Here is a 21,795-nt window from a genome sequence, read left to right as displayed (position 1 = left end):
TAAGTAAATGAATTTGAAGCACAATTGTCATTGTATTACACAAATTTCTAAAGATATTGAAGGGAAATTACCCAAAACATATGGAAGCCAAAGACATAAAAACAACAGCTTCGAATGTTGAGCTAAAAACTAAAAAAAAAAAAAACTTGGAATAGAGAACTTTGATTAATCAACTTGTTCAGTATCAAGCCAAAACAATCCACCCATCATACTCAGGGACACTTGGATTTTTCTGTTGTGTTTGACAGATATAGAAATAAATTAATCATACATCATATATCCTATAGTTTTGAGATTAATCTGAGGCTCCTAATGAATGTGAAATAGCATTATTTTATTATAAAATAAAAACAAAATTAAGGGTTATAAAATGAAGCCAGAGAATGACAGGTTGATATAAATTATCATTTGAGCATGTTGCCTTGGAGTTTTTGTTCACTTGCAGTGTCGTATGCATTGCTTTTGGCACTGTATTTTCCCTTTTCGAATTCAGATTACATGGCTTTAATTTGCTTAAAAGTACTCCATTTGGGAGCCTGATTGAAAGGTTCTTACTACATGAAATAATGCATTTTATGACAGAATCCTTAAATTAAAAAAAAAAAAAGCATGTTCTTACCTTTTACTAAACACAATTGAAAACCAAAACCCTAAAGATTAACTCCTACGCACAAATTAAATATTAAGACTTGGGACTGTAAAGCAAAGCTTACTTGGGTTTTGCAACATGGAACTCTAGAGCTTATAGCCTAATACATTTATTAAAAATGAGATATTTAGGTCTGTGGGAAGGTTGAAAATTGGCAGCTGCTTGGAAGAACTCTAGGTTTGACAAATGAAGTACAAACATTTATGAAAAATGATAAAAGAAATTTGGGTTTCAAAATAATGATGGGTAAAGCCAAAATGCCATATAGTTTATACTAAAATGATAAAATATACAAAAATGTTCTGTCGTTTATGCAGAGAAGAAGAATTTCGTACCTTTCCGATGCTTCCCAATGGTTCAGCTCTGATAAATACTATTGAAGTACTGATTGATGATGCAACTGATTTGCAAACCTTTTTGTAGTGGGGATGAACATATAATTAGCCAAGGTTGGTGTTTTTATATATTTTTTAATAAAAAGTAAAAAATACAAAATGAATTGAAATTAAAAAAAAAAAAAATAACAAAAAGTAAAAACACTACTCAAACGAAGCCTAAATTTTCATCAAAATTCTCCAAAGATTTTTTTTTTTTTTACATATATATAGTATAGGCTCTAATTTGTCTTACCTAATTTTTACTATTTGTGTTTTATTGTATTTTATGTAATTTTTACATTTTTATAAAAATTTATTAATTATATATCTAAAATTAAAGTAAATAGCCAAAATATTATATCTATTTTCTTTTCTTTAAACAAAAAAACATCATTCACATTGCAAGAATGAACATGCTAGAAGTGTCAAATGCCCTTCACCTAAAACAAATTACAAATCTTCATAATTAATTAGTTGAGGAATATCTTTAGCCATTGCTATATATTGCATGAAACTATATGTACCATCAAATAAAGCTCTCTAGGAGCAAATATTGGCACTATTACTACCAATATAATTGACAAAAAAAAAAAGATTTAAAAACAGCCAAAAATCATATATTATGTTGATAGAATATTGAAATTTTAATTCCAATAATCAAAATTTAATTCTTGACAGCCTCAACTATTTAAAAAAAAAAAAAAAAAGAAAGAAACATTTCCTAATCCTATCTTTCAAATGTTAACAGGCTGCCAGCCCAAATATTGTTGCAGTTGCTGAGCCTGTTTGTTTGGATAAGCTCATATGCAATGGCCCATCTACCTTCTTTTGTTGAGCTTATACCTTTAATTGGGGGCCCTAATTCTTGGTTGAATAAGAAATTTTACATAATTTCTCATTATTATGTATACATTTCAAGTTCTTTTTTTTTTTTTTTTTCATTATTTGGCCTTCTAAAGGTCTTGTATTCAAACTTAAAATAAAAATACAGATAATATGGTAGGTGAAACTTGTAAGAAAAAGACCCAACTTTCCTTTTTCTTTTTTTGTAAAAATAATTCCCATTACTTCACCATAAATTCATGAGAAAAAAAAAGGTTAAAAAGAAAAAGCACAATACCATATAAGTTATGGGTTGTTGAAACAAATTGTCCAAAAAAAAAAAAGATATTTAAGGTTACGGAATATGGATTGTTCAAATCACAACTCCAAAATTTGAAAAAAAAAATTTTGTTGTGTTGTTGAACTATTTATTGAAGGCAAAAAATAAAAAAAAAATTGAGATTTAATTCAATAATTCATTATTAATACAATTATTCATAAAAAAATTATATTCAACAATTTTTAAATTCAAAAATTATAATTTGAAACTCATTCTCTTATTCTCAATTATTTTATATAAAAATAGCAAGAAGTGAAAAAATAAATAAATGTTTGATGTTTTTAATTTCATAAATATGGCTCAAACGTTTACGTGCAAAAAAACATTCGGCAAGCATGGATTCCACCTGGATTTTGGGGGCTTTTTTTTTTTTTTGGTCTTCCGAGTCAACTCTCTCGGGCTCCACCCTAAGACAGCGGCAGCTGGTCCCAACCCCCAATCAAATTGATTCCAAAATCCCTATCCCTCCCCACAACTTTTTCATCTTTTCACGTTGTCCCGTCGCAGTCTGGGGCATACCTCTCACGTGAACTCCTCGTCTCTTACACATTTCTCTGTCCCCTCCGCCCCCCTTTGCTTTTCCTCCCATTAAAGGCAAAACACAGCTACCCAATTTTAGCCTTCTTTCCGTTCCTTATCACTCTCTCTTCCTATCATCTTCACTTTGACATATCACCCCCATTTTATTCATTTCATTTTTTTTTCTACTTTGAATTTTAAGATCTAAGGAAAGATGAAATAATTAAATTAAATTCATTTTTAAAAAAAATTATAATTATAATTATAATTTAATATTACATAAAAAAATTATTAAATTAAATCAAATAAGTAAACCAATCAACATGAGAATAATCTTAATTTCACTGATAAATAAAAATATTTTTATTTTTACTCATATAAAAATAAACATAAATCAAATAGTAAAAATATCAAGTCCGGCTTTATTTTAACCACTGTTTTTCATCTATAAAATGTTAATTTCACCCCAATAATATTGGAGTAAAATTAATGGCATTTATTCTTCGGTGATGATCCGGATAAGGAAAGATTTGTCATCAATTAATGCCCTCAACTCGACCAACCGCACGCATTTAAATTTTGACCAATCTAATCTTTTTCTTAAATGCAAATATAATTATTCATTAATTTATTATATTTACATATAAAAATTAAAATTTTTAGCCAATAAAATAATTTTTAAATTAAGTATACTTTACTTTCTTATATGTTTAGTTTTTGTATATGATTAATTTATAATCAATATTACGTGATACATGTAATTAATTATTAAAACTTAATCTAACATAATTTTAAGAGGTTGAAGTTGTTCAAATCTACAGCCGTCCTTCTAAATCAATAAAATAAATAAATAAATATATACATACTTTGGTTGTTAAGTAAACAATGAAGTTGAAGCCTTTCAAGATGACTTTTAAGTTCAAATTTCCTTTTCTCATATATGATTTTTTTTATAATAAAAAAATAAAATTTGAATTTAGTAAATATCATTTTTAAATGTGATCATATGAATCAATTACATGAAATTTTATGTTTCATATATTTTATTATGAGTAGAGATCTATTTACACTAATATAATTATTACATTTTTATGTTTAAATTAAAATTAAATTCATAATTGATTTAAATTAAAATAATATTTTTAATCTTAATCATTTTTATCCAAAAAAATAATATAATAATTACATTAATATAAGTGAATTTCTTCGCTTTTAATACATCCCCTCTGTCTTTCCACCCATTTATGTAATATATTAATTAGTATCAGTAATTACTTTTAAAAAAAAGTAGATGACCAATCAAAGATACCAATCATTTCCATACGAAAACTTTACCATCACCAATAAAGCAATAAGAAAAAGAAATAGAAGGAATATCCTTATTCAACTATGAGAGCTAAAATGAGAGAGATTAGAATGGATGACATAATTCTCACAAAATACAAGCATATACATATATAAATATATATTATATGAAAGTATATGTTAAGTCTTATGCATGAACAGTTAGATAATAGAGTACTGAATCATGCTTGGACAGGAGAATAGAAGGAAAAAAAAAGTTTTTTTGACTATAAAATTTCTTGAAGGGGCAGATCCCATCCCAAATTTTTTTTTTTTTTCTAGAGAAGCCAAAGCTAACCTTCCAATGAAGCTTACAGTTAACATTACCCATTCATAGCCATCAAAAAGGCCCAAGAGAAATTGCAAAATCAACAAATTTTCAAATTTTTTATTATTTTTTTTCTTTTCTTTCAATTCTATTAATTGTTGAAAGAAGCAAGCAAGAGGCAGGCAGGCAGCAAGCATTATTTATGAGTATTATTAAAAGGCAACATGGGGTTACCTAAAATATATGGGATGGCGATGGCAACCCCATCCACTTTCAGGTAGGACCCCTTAGCTGCCCCCACTTGCCTGCCAACTTGCAATCCATCCAAAAAGCTATGAATATAAAGATATAATTAATTCAATGGTTCTTGTCACTCTCCAACTTTTTGCTTCCTTCCTTCAATCTTGAAGAATATATATATATAAGAAGTAGATCCACTTGCATTATATAATTCTTATATATTTTTTAGATTTTTTATTAAAATTATTATTTTAATTCAAATAAATTTAGATTTAATTTTAATTCAAAAATAAAAATATAAAAATTTACTCATTCATATATATATATATATATAATATTTATATAACAAGATCAAATTAACTTTAGATTTTGTTTGAGTTTAATTCTTTTTGGATGATTTTAAAAATATTTTCTCTTATATTGATTTGATACATTCAAAATTTCTCTCAAAATTTTTTTCATAAAATTAATCCAAATTGCCAAAATTATTCCTTTGAGAATTTGTAAAAAATTACCTTATAATTTGTAAAAAATTTACCTTATAACCGAAGATTCAATTAATTCACACTCTTTTCTAAGTTAAAATTGCCTAATAATTTCTTTGAGAATTTGTAAAAAATAAAAGGTTATAGACAGAAAAAAGGGGCAATTTAATTATATATGTTTATTTGTTAGAGTATTTTTTAATTTCATCATTACTTTTGTGCTAATGATCAAATAGGGTTATTTATGTCGATTCATAAAATATTTGAAAATGCAAATCAAAATAATATTTTTGTTAATTACTTATATAGATTTGGATTAATTTAAAATTTAGGAACCAAAACTTCAAAAATATTCATTTTAGATTAATTTAAATTAATTAAGAGAAATAATATATTATTTTCTTGCTATATATGTATATAAAAAAGGGGTTCAATCTTAAATATAAACTCCCTAAATAGTGGGGAAAACACCACAAAACCAAAGCTTGGATTGTTATTAAAAGAAAATTAATATATATATTTATATATTTTAGTATGTGATATTGTCAAAATTTGAATCTTTATTAAAATTAAGCGTTTAATATTCTATCAATAGAATATTAGATTATTGATTACTTTATGATTTTTTTTTTTTTTACAAAAAAAATCACAATATAAAAATAAAAAGGTGACTGTATGATTTAAATTTAAATCTTATTAGATAATATTTTTTAAAAAATAATTACATGAATTAATTGAATTAAATTTTAATTTTAATAAATTTTATTTAAAAAACCCTTTATTTTTTAAGATACTTAGCCATAAAACTCATTTTTATTAATTAACATGGGATATATATATATATATATATCTCCAAAACAAATTTCACATAATTAAGCCAAGTGCACTTTAATTAAAAGCATCCGGGCATAGGCAGAATCAATTTTATCAAGTACAAATTGATTTTAATGAATAATTAACTCTCGCCAATGACCTGGCCAAGGCCAAGTTGCCCAAAAAATTCCCCTCGCGAAAACCTCCAAAGGAGACAAACCCAAAAAGGAAGATCTCAGCTTTTGGGTTTTGGCATTGCCCTATCTCCTCTTCTATTATCTCTCCCTCCCTCAATATTTTATTTAATTTTTTTAATAATTATAAATTACTGGCCATAAGTACTTGGAACCACGATAAAAGCTGTGAATTTTCTAATTTAATAAAATAATATCCATTAATTAAAATTAATTAAAAGTAGTAGTAAAAAGTATACCATATAGTATATTTTTTGCTCCGCATTTGCACCAAGAAGCTGGGAATTTGTCGTGGTTTGCCCAAATTCAATGAAAGGGAGCGTTGGTGAAATCCCCGTCACACCTCCTCATACTGTCTTGACCGTTTCTGATTTTTGGTCCCCTTCCACGTGTGTTGCTTATTTTTATTATATGGTATTAATTTTAGTAGATATTAGCAACTTTTTTTATATAATTTATACTTTATTTGAATGGTCGATTAATTTCAGTGAGATTAAAAATAATAATAATAATAATAATTACTATAACTACAATTAAAAAAAATTATTATAATTATGATTGAAAAAAAAATTTAATAAAAAATTTATGTTGAATATACCTCACTGAAATTAATATTTGAATTTAACTGATAATACGATAAGTTCAATTACATTACACTGTGCTTACAATAGAATCCAACCTAAAGCTTAGATTGGTCACATGAAAATAGAAAATAAAAATTTTAAGTATTGATCCAATTTCAGCTTTACAAAAATTTATATGGGTTAAATTTCATGTTCAACACTCAAAACATTTAATTCAATGATTCTTTTTTCAAAAAGTTTGATTTCGAGTATTTTGTTTTATAATATAGAAAAGTTAATATTATAAAATTTAAAAATTTTTAATATGGTATTTGAATTATAATGTTTAGATATCATATTAAATATTTTATTATAATTTAAAGATTATTTATTATATTAATTTTATTAAAAAATAAAAAATAATGCTATTTGGTAGAATTAATAACAGGTCGACTATCTCTTGGATCAGTTAACATATTATTGGAGTTGACATTTGGAGGTTGTGGGTTCAAAAAAACTTATGTGCGTAGTATTCTCTTCAGTTAAATAAGTAATAGAATAAAGAAGATTTTAAGGTAGATTAGAAATTAAAAATAACTGATTTGAAAGTGAGAAAATAAAAAAAAAATTATAAGAGTAATAATAAATAATGTTAATTTTAGATAAATTTTTTTTGTTTCTATTTGATGTTTTGTGATATGGGATGAATATAAGATTTTGTATACAATGGTTCAATTTTAGCGATGCAATTCCATCGATGTTTACTTATTCTATTAAGCCATTGATTTCTTATTTGATTAGCAAAAGATTGATCAATTGCACTAAGAAAATACTAATGTTATTTGATTAAATAACACAAGAAGGAAATAAATTAAAACATACTAACATAATTTACATATTTGGTGACATGGTTGATTTTACACAAATAGTTGTTTGCCTCATGGATGTTGGTGACATGGCAACTGACGTGGCAATCAAAATGTAACAATATTAAACTTATTTTCTACTAGATAGTATTCAAATGATTCATTACATTGAATTTTTCATCAAAAGAAAGACAAATATTGTATGATAATCTAGCCTCTAGCATTTTCATTGAAATATACATAAAAAAAAAAAAAAGAAAAACTATTTAGTGGTTTTATGGTGTTTAATTTTTTTTTTATCATATCAAGCAAAACACCTTAGAATCCCGATCAGTCTTAATAATTTAATCAAAATTTTTTAAGTTTGTATTAAAATATTTAGTTCTATGTTACTTCATCATGCTAATTTTATTAAAACAAAAGCATTAACATCGCGGCTAAGGCTAACCATCAACTATGATTTTTTTTTTGTACATATGGATTAAGATTATGGATATATTGTCGTTTCTTTAATTTCTTTTTTTTTTTTAAGGTTATTGTCTTATTGATAGATTGCTAATAGCTTGACTACAACAAGATAAAAATCATAAAATATAATAATATGGATTTTTTTTCATAAACCTTCTTATTTTCATCAGACCTTTTTTAACAAACAAATTGCCATTAACTTGCTCAATGTCAATTTTTTTAAAAAAAATTATACAAATTAATTAAATTAAATTCGAATTTAAAAATATATAAATTAAAAAAATGATTTCTTAATTCCTACCCTATTTTATATGTTGACCCACTCAACCAAAAAAATTTATTGAATGCTCTAACAATAATGTTCTCTTAATTTCTCAGGGCCCTAGGTTTTGATAAGGTCATATCGTAATGATTTTCCTCAAACAAAAAAAAGAAAAAATTATCCCAGGTGCTACTATTTTTATGTTTTAATGTTTTTCTTCTTCACTTTCGTATTTGAAAATTTATTCCTCCTATCCAATTTTAGCATTGCCTTTTTTCTCTAAACAAATTCCTTTAATTATAAATACCTTAGGCGCTTATATATATATATATAAGAGATGGAAACTTTAGATATTTGTATATCCCTTTTTAAGAAAGATGTCTTCCACTTATTGACCTATGAGTAAAGAAATCTTTAAAAATGTATAAATGTTTGGATTTAAGTATTATTATCAATGATATTCTGGTTATATTCTAGTAATATTCTATATTGATTTCAATTATATTATTCTACTAATATTTTAGTAATATTTTAGATCGATTTGATATTAATTTAAAAAATATTATATATTGATTTAGTTAATTATAAGAATTGATTTAGTCATTATTTTTATTTATTGTATTTTTTATTTTGTAATATTTTACTTCTATATAAATAGGTTTTGAGTCTCGTTGTAAAATACAAGTCCTTACAATAAAATTTTTCATTATTCTTTTTCATGGCATCAAATTAATTTCATGGTTTTATTTTAAAAGTGAATTATCTTGGAATAACCGATATTTGTTTATTGTCATCATTGGTTGATTTTCATTTCTAATTTTATTTTTGCTTCCGCACTTCAATTTTTTGGTTTTTCTTCTCATTTTCAAGATTTATCTTGTATATCAATATTTATAACTTCTTAAATCTCCATTTCCTTATTATTATTTTTTTCATTCAAGAGTTTAATAGCATGTATTCAATGAGAAAATATACAACAAATTTCAATTATCTTTGAGGAAAATAATTACAATTGATGGGCTACAACTATGCATAGTTATTTAAAAGGAATGAAATTATGACTTGTTGTTATCAGAGAATGCAAAGTACAAAAAAGAAAAAAAGAAAAATTTATTGATAAATTTGCAGATCAGTTAGAGGAATAGAAAAGTAAGAATCATTGAATTCTTATATGGTTCACTAACACTATTGTTTCTTCTATCAATGTACATTTTAGGCCATTTGAACTTCCTAAAGATGCTTGAGATTTTTTTACCACATGGTATAACTTTATTACCCTTACTCATCAATATCATATTTTAACCACTTTATCTCATCTTCATCAAGAACTAGATTAGTTGATTGATGATTTTTATTCTAAAACGCTACATTTATAGGGCATGAAAATTCTAAATCGAAATTAAATGATGAAAGTGATGCTGGTAATTTTATTACTTATCGAAATCAACTTTATCTTATTCAATTTCTAACAACATGTTGAGATGAATTTGAGAATACTAGATCTTCACTTTTATGTCGACATCTCTTACCAATTATGAATAAGCCCTTATGGAATTGATATCTAGGGAAACTCGATTAGGTATGAGTCAAACTCATAATACTGATACTATTGTTACTGTTGTTCCTCAGAAAAATATTAGCTCTATTTTCTACAAATCTTTTTCACAATGTGGGAGGACTAATCATCTCATTCAAAAATGCAAAGCTAAATATCATTGTAACAGCAGTCTAATTCATGATCCTTACTCTGACAAAACTGTTACAACAATAGCCACTGAATCAAATATTTCTGAGTCTTCTTCTGAGACCATTACAATCTCCATCACTGATCTTCAAACTTTGTTTAATGAAGTATTATTTCGATCTCATGTTTTTACCATGTTTGCTGTCGTATCAGGTAATGTTTGGTTGTTTGACATAGACTATGAAAATCGTATGACTCCTAATCTTTCTTTATTCAAAAGTAAGATTCCTATACCTAATGGTCTAATCATTAAAACAACAAATAGATTTGTCTTAAAAGCTTACCACATTGGTAATATTGAAATCTTAAATTTGTGTATATTTAACATTTACCTTGTTCCTAATCTTACCTTAAATTTGCTTTCTGTTGGCCAATTTTGTAACTTTGTTCTTAATTTGCATTTTTCACAACATTATGGCTGTATTATGAAAAATCCTCAATTAGTTTAGAAAGTTAGAATAGGGTGTAAGATTGGACCATTGTTTGAGCTTAAAACTTTGAAAATTTCATAACATTTGATTACTATTGCTACATCTCAAACAACCAACTTTTTAATTTTTTTAGATTTATGACATTTAAGGCTAAAATATGCATCTATTTCTCAAATAAAGTCACTTACTTCCATTGGTGCTTTAGGTAATGTTTTTCATAATATTTTTGATTATTTGTCTTGTCAACTTAGAAAGCAAAATGCTTTGCCATTTAATAAATGTGATTTTATCTCATCTGCTCTTTTTGATTTAATTCATTCTAATATTTGAGGTCCAATTCTCAAACAAACTTTAGAAGGTTCACATTACTTTATTATATTTATTAACGATTTTGCTCATTATACTTAGATATATTTATTCAAACAAAGAACTAAACTTTTATCAATTTTTTGTGAATTCAATAATACGATACAAACTCAATTTTTTAGAAAAATAAAAATCTTTATGTCTGATAATGCTACTAAATATACAAAAATAGAGTTTCGTAACTTGTTAAAAGATGATGAACTCTTTCTCATAGGTCTTACCTATATACTTCACAATAAAATAATCTAATTGAAAGAAAACATCGTTATATCCTTGACACAGTTCATGCTCTTCTTTTTTCTCTTCCTTTCCTAAATATTTTTGGGGTGAAGCTACTCTCACTGTTGTTTACACTATTAATCATGTTCTCGCACCAGTATTAGGCACATGATCTCTATATGAGTGTCTATACAATAAAGTACCTAATTACCATTCTTTCAGAGTTTTTGAATGCTTGCTTTATTTTACTTCCTACTCATAAAAAGGTTAAACTTGAACCTAGAGTTAGATTGTGTTATTTTTTGAGTTATGGTATAGAACACAAAAGGTATAAATGTTATAATCCAGTGTCTAAACATCTTTACATCTTAAGACATGTAGTTTTTTTAAAACATAAAAATTTCATTAATGTGTCCTCATTACATTCACTATGTTCTTTTCCATGAATTTTTACATATTTATTTTTTTATTTTTCTTCAAATAAAAGATTATTATAGGTACTTTTGACTCAAATAGTGATTCATTTTATTTCACTCTTACTATGTCTGATCTGTTTGAGACTTCTATTTATACAGTTGTCCCTTCATCATACACATCACCTCTACTTCGTTGTTCACCTGGGTAAGAGAACTTAATACTGAACTTTGTGATTTTTATTGTTATTATACTTTAACCACATTACATGAACCTCGCAATTTTAGTGAAGCCATTTTTAATCCTATGTGACAGTAATTAATGGCAAAAAAGCTTCAGACTCTTAAGAAAATTCATACTTGAGATATTGTTAAATGACCTTTTAATAAGTTAATAATTGATTGTAAGTGGATCTACAAGATCAAGACTCGATCTGATAGGTTAATGCAATGCTACAAAGCTCATCTTATTGCTCAAAGATTTATAGAAGAATATGGCATTGACTATAAAGAGACTTTTGCTCTAGTTGCACATCCATATCTATTCGTTCACTATTAGATGTTGCTATAGCTAGAAAATGGCCAACCTATCAAATGGATGTTAAAAATTCCTTCTTAAATGGTGATCTTGTTAAAAAAATCTATATGAAGCCACTTTTTGGTTCATTTGTACTTTTTAATATGGTCTGTTGTCTTCGACATGCTCTATAGGGTCTTAAACAAGCCCATAAAGCTTGGTTTTCAAAGTTTAGTGTCATTATTGCACAACTTAGTTTTACATCTAATAATAATAATTATACTATTTTTACTCGAACTACTAAAAATGATATTATTATTCTCTTACTTTATGTGGATGACATTATCATTACGAGTAATGATGTAAATGATATTTAAAATCTAAAGACTTTTCTTCAATTTAACTTTGAGATGAAATATATAAGGCCTTTGAGTTATTTTTTGGGCCTTAAAGTCACTGATGATTCTATTGGCTTATATTTTTCTCAAATAAAATATACTTCTGATTTTATTGCTTGAGTAGGTTTAACTGATAGCAAAATTGTATTGTCACCACTTAAACAGAATTTGAAGCTTTTCTCAATATGATGGTACACCATTTTTAGACTTTTCTTTGTATCGAACTCTCGAGGGTAGTTTTGTATACTTGACAGTTACTCATTCAGACATTGCCTATGTTGTTCATTTGGTTAGTCAATTTTTGTATGCTCCTCGATCTACTCATTTTGCTATTATCTTCCAAATCCTATGATATGTTAAGGGTACTATGTTTTATGGTTTGCATTTTTCCTCTAATTTCTTTTTGAACTTGTATTGTTATTATGATGCTGATTTGGTAAAAGATCCTACTGATCGTTGTTCTACTACAAGCTACTATTTCTTTATTGGTTCTTCTCTTATTTTTTGGTGAAATAAAAAATAAAATTGTGGTGTCTTACTCTAGCACTAAAGTTGAGTATCGAGCTATTATAGATGCCACATCAGAACTTTTATGGTTACAATGATTACTTCATAATATAGGTGTTTCTCATTATTTTAGTACTCCTATATTTTGTGATAACCAAAGTGCTATTCAAATAGTTCATAATGATTTTTTTCATGAGTATACTAAACATATTGAAATTGATTGTCACTTTATTCGTCCTCATCTGTTTACTCAAACTCTTTGACTTGTTTTTGTTATCAATGCTAATCAAAATATAGATATCTTCACCCAATCACATTTATCTAGTCAATTTCTTATCCAAGTTTTCAAACTCAAATTAGCCTTTACATTACCATGTTGAGTTTGTAGAGGTATCAATGATATTTTAATAATATTTTGATAATATTCTATATTGATTTCAATGATAATATTCTAGTAATATTTTGGATTAATTTGATATTGATTTAAAGAATATTAAATATTGATTTAAGTGATTATAAGAATTGATTTAATTATTATTTCTATTTATTATATTTTTTATGTTATAATATTTTACCTCTATATAAATAAGCTTTGAGTTTTATTGTAAAAGACAAATCATTATAATAAATTTTTCATCATTTTTTTCTTTATTAATTATAATAATTTATATCTTTTAATTTTTTTAAAAAATTTAACACAGTTTTGACGTTAAATAATTTACCACACGTTTGACATTCAATAAGAACCCTAAATTTATTTAAAATTTAAATTGAAATTCTAATAATAAAATGCAATAAAAGGTATTTATATCTTTTTTTTAATTAAACACACTTATGACATTAAATATTTCTTTAGCATAATTTCTTTCTCCGATTATTATATTTTTAATTTTCATATATCTAATATTATATATTATATATGTAAGGTGAAATAAATTAATGATAATAACGAAAATAATTGGCAGGGATTAGTTTCATGAAAAAAAAGGCAGGGATTAGAATACTCTACAATTAATTTTAAAACAAGAGGTGAAAACAGAAAATATCAAAATGCAGAGATAAGTGGTGGGACCCATACATCAAATTTCAAAAGTGGAAGAGGAAGAGAGAAGGTTTGGTGGTGGCCCACCCCAAATGCGGCGAGACGCAGCATTGCAGATACAAAAACTAAACAAAAGAGGAAAAATTAAAAATTAAATAAAAAAATCCCACACTTTTCTTTTTTTTTTTTTAATAACGTTTGTTATTTTTATAAATTATTATAATAATATAATTATTAAGATGATGTTATTATCAAAATAATTTTATTATTAGTAATTTAAAATAATTTTATTTGATTAATAATTATTAATTTTTAAAAATTAAAAATTATTTTATTTAAAAATATAAAAATATCATATATATTATAATAATTATACAAGTTAACAATTTTAATACTGTTTAATGATAATAATTTATAAAATATTGATAACATTTTATTTATTTTATAATAAAATATAATTAAATTGTTAAATTAATAAATATATTTATTAATAGATAAATTAATTTTTATGATATAAATTATGTAAAATTATTTGAATAAAAAAATAAAATTAATCTTTTATATTAAAAAAAAATTATATTATATAAAACATATTAAAAAGAAAAAAATGAAATTATTTTTAAATTTTTTATAATGAATATAAGTTTGAAAAAAATAAATGTACTTTTACATGTTAAATTGATAATATTAATTATTATTAATTTAATATATTATTTTATTTCGATGATAAATTTTTTTTATCATTTTATATGAAAATTATATTACTATCTAAATCAATGATTTAATCACTCTAAGCAATCTAAAATATCACCACATATAATCACTGAATGTTTATTAAATATAATAATTTAATCATCATTTATAAATTACAATAATTTTTAAAATGATTATCTAATAACAAATACTACCTTCAAATTTTCATTTGTTTTAGTATTTATTTCTCATTTACAGGGTTTAATTAAAATTTAAAATTTCCTTTGTTTTAGTGGTTTTTTTTTTTTTTGGTGTGATTTGTTTTAGTATTTGTTTCTCATTTATGGGGATGGATTAAATAAATAATTATTGGACCCTCTCCTCAGCATTTATATTCTCAACTATCTATGGTGTGATGTGATATTCATGTGGAACCCACCACTTCCAAAAGATAAGAAGGGAATAGAAGAATTTGGCAAAATAAATAAATAAATAAATAAATGAAATTAAAACAAAAGTAATCCACAAACAAGTTTAATTTGATCAAAGTGTTTTTTTACATGAAATTCTTAACATGTATGATGCATTTACAAATGTTTAATTCAAATTTTGATACAAATTAAAATAATAGAGTAGTTAATTAAGTTATTAGTTAGTTTATTTAAAATGTAAAATTTAGAAATGAATGCATTTTAAAATGTATCAATGTAAAAAATTGACATCTATAATTGTATTATTAAAATAAATATTTTTTAAAATTTGACTATTGGAATTTAATGATATAAAAATAATTATAAAATAAAGATAATAATATTAGATATAAAAAAATATAAAAAAATATGCAATGTGGGGAAAATATTTAGATATTATTAACAATATGGAAAAAAAATAAAAATATATAAAAAAGTTCTATCATCTTAAAATTTTTTTTTTATAACTTTTTAGTTCATTTGATTTATTAGTTTTTTGTTAACCAATCATAATTTTTATATCATAAATACTAACGATTATATAATTGTGTAAAAAATTGTATGATTTATTAATAAGGTGATAAATTCATAATTTTAATAATCAAAGTTTAATTTTTAACAGCTTCAAATAAAAATATTATATGATTTGTAATTATAATATCTATTTATACATAAAATTTCATAAAAAAATACCATGTATTATGTTACAATTTAAGCTTTGTAATTGAGTCAAATTCAACCATTTTAATTGTATTAATTAACTCTTTATCTTAATCATAACATAGAAAAGTAATTTTTTTTTCATTTCACCAAGTATTATTATAAATCAAAATTAAAGCACAAATCCATAATTAACTAATAAAATTATTGGAATTGATATTTAACATTTGAAATAATTTACATGTTTAATGTTTTTTTCATTCAAATAAATATAAAATTAAGAGTTTAAGAATAATTTAAAAATAAAAGGCAAATGAGGCATGACAGTCAAAACCGACGTTCACATTGACCGTACCAATGGCAAGCAATTGGATAGATACGATAATTTGTGTTTTTTTATATTATGTAAAATATTAATAATTTATATATTTATGTTATATTTTATATAAAAATTATGTGTAAAAATTTGTATTGACATAAAAATAAAAAATATATATTTAATTTTATTAAATTTATTTATAATTTTTATTAAAAATTTAAATTATATTATTTTTATATCGTATCACTATCTTATATTTAAGATTATCAAATCAAATTTATAATATTAATAAAATTTTGACTCAATTGATTAAGATTTAATTTTTTATAAAAAAATCTTATATTTAAATTTTATTGATAATAAATTATTAAAATCATTTCGAATATATGATTTATTATTATTTATTTTAAATTATTAAATATAATATATTTTATCTTAATACAAAAGAATGAATAATCTATATATTTTAAATTTTATTTACCCAAAAAAAAATCTACAATCGGGTGAATAAAACGTAGAAACTGCTTATTACCAATTCTTTCACTTCACCCCTTCCAAGAGTCGAAGTTGTATTTTCTACGCCTATTTGGACACTCCAAAAGCGGACTGCCTGCATCAGCTGTCGCTGTAGCGCCGAAAGGTCCCCATTTCTTCCAAAGGCACCAACCCAATTGTTTCTCAAATTTCCCTCTTTGGCCCTTTGCAATTGCCGTGCCTTTGCCCTTTTCAAGCTCATTCATTTGGCAATGTTTGTCTTTATATTTGTTGTGGATAAGCACGAGGAGAAAATTAGATGGCTGACTGCATGTTTTTGCCACTCCTTTTAACAATTGTAAGTAAAATGGTGTGGACTGTGGAATGTGGATGGATGACTTATATGTAACAGGATGCGTACAATTTAGGTACAACACCATAGCCTTTGTTTGGTTCTGCTGAAACATTTTTGCTGCTTCCATCCAATGAATATGGATGCATATATACACAGTCATAGCCACGTATTTGCTGTACCTTACAACAAATTTGCGATCAATGATAACTTTAGAGATCAGATAGGTCAAAGCCTGAAACCAACCTCTAGAATTAGCCTAGACCAAAAATCAAACAATTTGATTGAAATCCTGATTTCACGATGATGAAATATATTTCAAACAGTAATTCAATATTGAGTGACTTGAATTGTCGGGCAATAATGTGGTGCTTTAAGAAAAATATGGATTAGGCTAATTACATTTCTAACATTAGCAATTAACATTTGTGAACCTTACGTGGTCATTAATGTTGTTTTGAAGAATTATATGCTTATGTTAATGAGTTTTTATTTGAAAGTACAAGGACAGGACGGGAACAGGATATATACTTCTGGGTTACTTTAAGCTATGAAAGACCTGGTTGAAGATACAAACTTCAAATTATTTTTCCAACTAATTCTGGTTGATTTGCCTATATTATACTATCTTCTGTCATTGGTTGGTTGGAATATGATTCGGGTTAATTACAGATCTAGCAGGGCGTACTCATTTTAATTCTTAAAAAAATCCAAGATCATAAATTGGGAAACTTGTCAAAAAGGGGGAAATAAGTTTGATATATTCATGTCATACAGTCATACTCATGACTCATGACTAAGCACAAAGATGATGAAGAAGAAGAAGATTTTGATGCAGTAGTAGCAAAAAAGGCCGATTTTAAGGATCACCGACAGACTATCATTTTTCTCTCTTTCCCAGTTTTATAATTAACCAAATAAACAAAAAAAAAAGAGAGAAATCCCATGTGCCAGTAATTTACAATAACTCGCCTGAAAAATCATTTCTGGAAAAATCCTTACCAGAAGTACGCCAAAAATAATCTAAACCCCAAAAAAGGAATGGCGGTGATAGAAAAGAAGAATATTAAAGCGAAGCTGGATCATTTCGGCGTTAGATTCACCAAAAAAGACTTCATTTTTTCTTTTCAAACAAACAAGTTGAGTAATTTTTTATCTGCTCCTTTGCCTTGTCCATGCTGATCTGCAAACCCACTTTCAAAACATGTCGTCGTGACAGATTCCTCCGAGTTCATTGACGGAGTCCCTGGTCGTCTGTTATCAGGCACTCGCTTGCCTGTAAAACTTGGAGTAAAGCAAAGATCTAGATTGGACGGTTGTACTTTCTTGAATTCTTCAACTCTATTACGCTTAGGTGAAACTTTGGATCTTATATTGGAAAACCGACAGTTTGAATTCAGATTTGTTGCTGTTTCTTGCAACTTCCACATGTCAGTACACGTAGCTTCAGATGCTTCATCGGATGATGGTGTCGGAGACATAAGTTCAGGCATCGCCCGTAGAGTTCCTCCTCGTAGGACAGTTTCAACTGCCGCTTGGCAGGTATGCCAGTTTCCTGTCCATAAAAGTCCAACAGCTCCGTTCACAGGATTCACTGTTCTCCCACAAGCTTCGAACAACAGTGATTGGAACAAAGCTGATACCAAAAGTTTTATAACAGAAACTTATAAGAATTTGCTATCAAATGAAAACCCAAAAATGTAAGATTGAGAAAAGGAAGTTGTGCGCCAATACCAGGACGTTGAGATTCAGGAACAGCAGAAATGAAAGACATGAGCCCCGAACGACCAAAAAACTTGGCAACAAAAATAGTAGCGTGGCCTTGTGCTTCAGGACTCTGGATCCACTGCAAACAAGGACGTAAAATACAAAACTCGCTGCATCCTTTTCGTAAGACTCGACAACCGTTGCAACTCATAGTTCAACAGAAACAACAAAAGTTACTTTTTCTTCTCTTAACATGAAACCCTGTGCATCCTCTGTCTGCCTTACCTACCGAGCTGACTGTTACTTAGGTTACAAGAAACAAAATATAAAAAAAAATGGTTAAATGGAAATGGGTTGGCAAAGAGCAAGAGGACGCGAGAAAGGGAGAGATTAAGGTCGGGAAGGAATAGATTTAGGGAGGTTTTAAAGGGGAAAAATGGTTGAAATCAAACTCAAGGGTTGGGTGGTTGGGTTAGTTTGGTAGTGGGTGGATGCGTTTATAGGGGGACGTGTCGTCCTGTTCGGGGAAAGGCGAAGGAGTTTAGACGTTATATGATACATTCCAAAGTCTTGGGCGCGAGCGGCTCCTTGTTTCCGCGAATGGTTGTCGCTCCACCATCGGATTCCTTTATTTTTTTTTCTTTTATTAACATCTCAATTGGAGTGGAAATTGATAACTTATAGCCTTTCATTTTCAGGATTTATTTTTTTTTATGATTTTTTTTTTATCTATGATTGCCACTAATTAACAATTAATTGATTATAATTTTTTAAAAACTTACATAAAATACCCGTGCATCAAGTGTATTTAAATAAAATGGAAGGGGTTTGATTTTTAAGGGGTGATGGTCTGGCAAGGCCATGGCATGCACATGTATTGAAAATATTCTTGGACTTGTGGGGGAGTTATATTGTTAAGGTAGTGGGAAAAAAAAGTATATTTACGTAATTTTTTACTGTGATTAATTAATTGTAAAGTAAGGAAAGTAGGAAACACACCAATTGTTAGAGGCGTAGTTAAAAGAATTTTAACAGAAGTTATAATTTTGATTTAATAATAATGTTCCCTCGCTAGAATCAACTATGAACATGCCATATGTCGTTTAAAAAAGCAAATATGTTCATAAGAAAAATATATATATATATGTTAAAATTGAAAATCCCTTTGATCGATGACTTTACTACTTACTTTTTGTTATTTGATTTTTCTTTATTTAAAAATAAAAATAAATATTAAAAGCAATTAGTAAAGCTTTAATTTTCTTTTGTTTTATGTGATATTTATTGGCACTTAGGTACTTTTACGGGTTTACCTTAATATATTTTTATAATTAGTTCAATGTTATTAGGGGTTAATTTCAAAGTTAAGAGTATGTAATTTTAATTTTAATTTAAAAATAAAAAAATTTAAATTTGATAATTTAATTCCATTATTGACAACATAATTATTATATATGCTAATTGGCATCTTCAACGAAAAAACTCTAAACAAATATCTCCTATACTTTTTTTTTTTATGATTGAAGTTGTTAAGATTTAATATTAGATTATGATAATTAAAAATTAAATATTTTATTATCAAATCACATAATTATTGGCATAATTTTTAATATAAAAAAATTGTTAACTTTAAAATAATAAAAATAATTATAAGCATTAAAAATCGAACTCTATATTTATTGAATGTCACATGAAAAAATTTATTTTAATTAAAGAATCATACTATTGCTTCACATTGGTATAAACTCCCTGTTCAAAACTAATGAGTGCACATTACTAATTAGGAATAATTAGTTTTAATATTAATTATATATAAAACCCTTTTAAATTTAAAATTTCCTTTCTCTTCATGCATATAGCAAGTCATCACAGGAAATACATGCATCCAAAATAAAATTAATTTTCTTGGATTAGAATGTTGAAAGAAAATTACCAATACCCATCTCAATTCAATTTTTTTTTTATACATAAAAAGAATAAAAATGAAGAAGCATCATTATTATGTCCAACTGAATGTACCTTGCTTCATATGATAACCTTATCTTTTCATTATTCTTTTTGCTGTCGAGGTCTGGCAACTCTGAAATAATAATCTTAGCCTTGCGTTTTAAATAGCTATGCCAGTTGGGAGACTACAGTACTACAAGAGAAAATTATATCAAAAAGTTTCATAAAGAATTATATAAATAAGGTATAGTTAAAAAAATTATTTCACGTTTTATGATTAATATTGTAATTAATGTTTGTGATTTAAATTTATTAAAAATATCCATTATTTGAATTTAAAATTTAATTTAATTAATTTATACAATTATATTTTAAAAAGTAATATTTAATAAATAAATTTAAAATTTAAATTTAACACGTGTAATTTTTTATTATATTTTCAAACATCAACTTCTTTATGTGAAAAAAGTATTGACTATATGAATGAGTGTACAGGATATTGAAATTTATAACCAATATCATATGTAGTAGCTTACCAATATATTTATACATTTTATAAAAAAAAAAAACAAAAATTTTTTTACATAAAAATTTAAAAATATGAAAATATATATCAAATTATAAAATATTCTCCATTTTTTTTTGGCCAATTATTCTGCTTCATTTACTACTGTAATTATTGCTAAGAAAAAATGAATATATATTTTTTATCAAAATTTTATTCTATATCATTTTATATCTTTTTGTATCATTTTTATATGGTATCAGTGTAATATGTCCAACATTATCGGGTCATAATGCTGCATTGCTACTAGTGCAATTATAAACTTCGGGACCAAGAAAGAAGTTTAATTGCTTGTCTTTCTTTGATGTACTGCGTTTTTCCTTTTTATTTTGGTGGGCACAATGCATTTGTTTTTTTCTTTTTGTTGTGGATGTGAAAAAGAAGATTTATTAAGAGTAAATTGACTTCCTCAGCCATGGGATGGAAGTCACTTCCCTATGAGATTGTGCAAATCATTGATAATTTCTCCACCCAACATGCAAACTCTCCTCCTCCAGCCTAATGGTGATAAAAATTGTTTGGTTTTATCCTTTCTGGACTTTGGTTTTTTCATTTGGCTGCTCGACATGTGTGTATGCTCATCGAATAGGATGTGGGTAAATTTCTTATATTTTCCCTGACTACTTAGTGGAGAAAACTTGAGGAAGTTTTCTTGTTTATTCTTTGTTTTCAGCTTAATCGTCATTCGAGGATAAAACCCATAAATTATTTTCTCGGATCAAACTGAAAATTCAATGGTAGAATCATTGATATCATAGAAT

At 25.9% G+C, this 21,795-nt stretch overlaps 1 protein-coding gene across 1 annotated transcript; it reads right to left on the bottom strand.

Annotated features, from left to right (window-relative positions):
- Positions 1-17,547: 17,547 nt before the first annotated feature.
- LOC111292385 (LOB domain-containing protein 38-like) lies at positions 17,548-19,045 on the bottom strand. The gene is made up of 2 exons (XM_022884756.2): positions 18,550-19,045; positions 17,548-18,451 (listed from the first exon to the last, which is right to left on the bottom strand). Exons 1-2 carry the CDS (start codon positions 18,731-18,733, stop codon positions 17,943-17,945), a joined length of 693 nt encoding a protein of 230 aa, XP_022740491.1. The 5' UTR covers positions 18,734-19,045; the 3' UTR covers positions 17,548-17,942.
- Between the last annotated feature and the right edge of the window lie 2,750 nt (positions 19,046-21,795).

This window comes from Durio zibethinus, chromosome 10, assembly GCF_047325235.1.
Source record: "Durio zibethinus cultivar Kanyao isolate XHJ-2024 chromosome 10, ASM4732523v1, whole genome shotgun sequence".
NCBI lineage: Eukaryota > Viridiplantae > Streptophyta > Magnoliopsida > Malvales > Malvaceae > Durio > Durio zibethinus.
Note: the sequence above shows the minus strand (reverse complement) of the source record. Positions and strands in the feature narration are given on the sequence as shown.

Coding starts and splice junctions, on each gene's coding strand:
- LOC111292385 (XM_022884756.2), bottom strand. CDS start 18,733: ATGAGTTGCAACGGTTGTCGAGTCTTACGAAAAGGATGCAGCGAGTTT. Junction 18,452..18,549: donor TCCTGAATCTCAACGTCCTG/GTATTGGCGCAC, acceptor TTTTGGTATCAG/CTTTGTTCCAATCACTGTTG.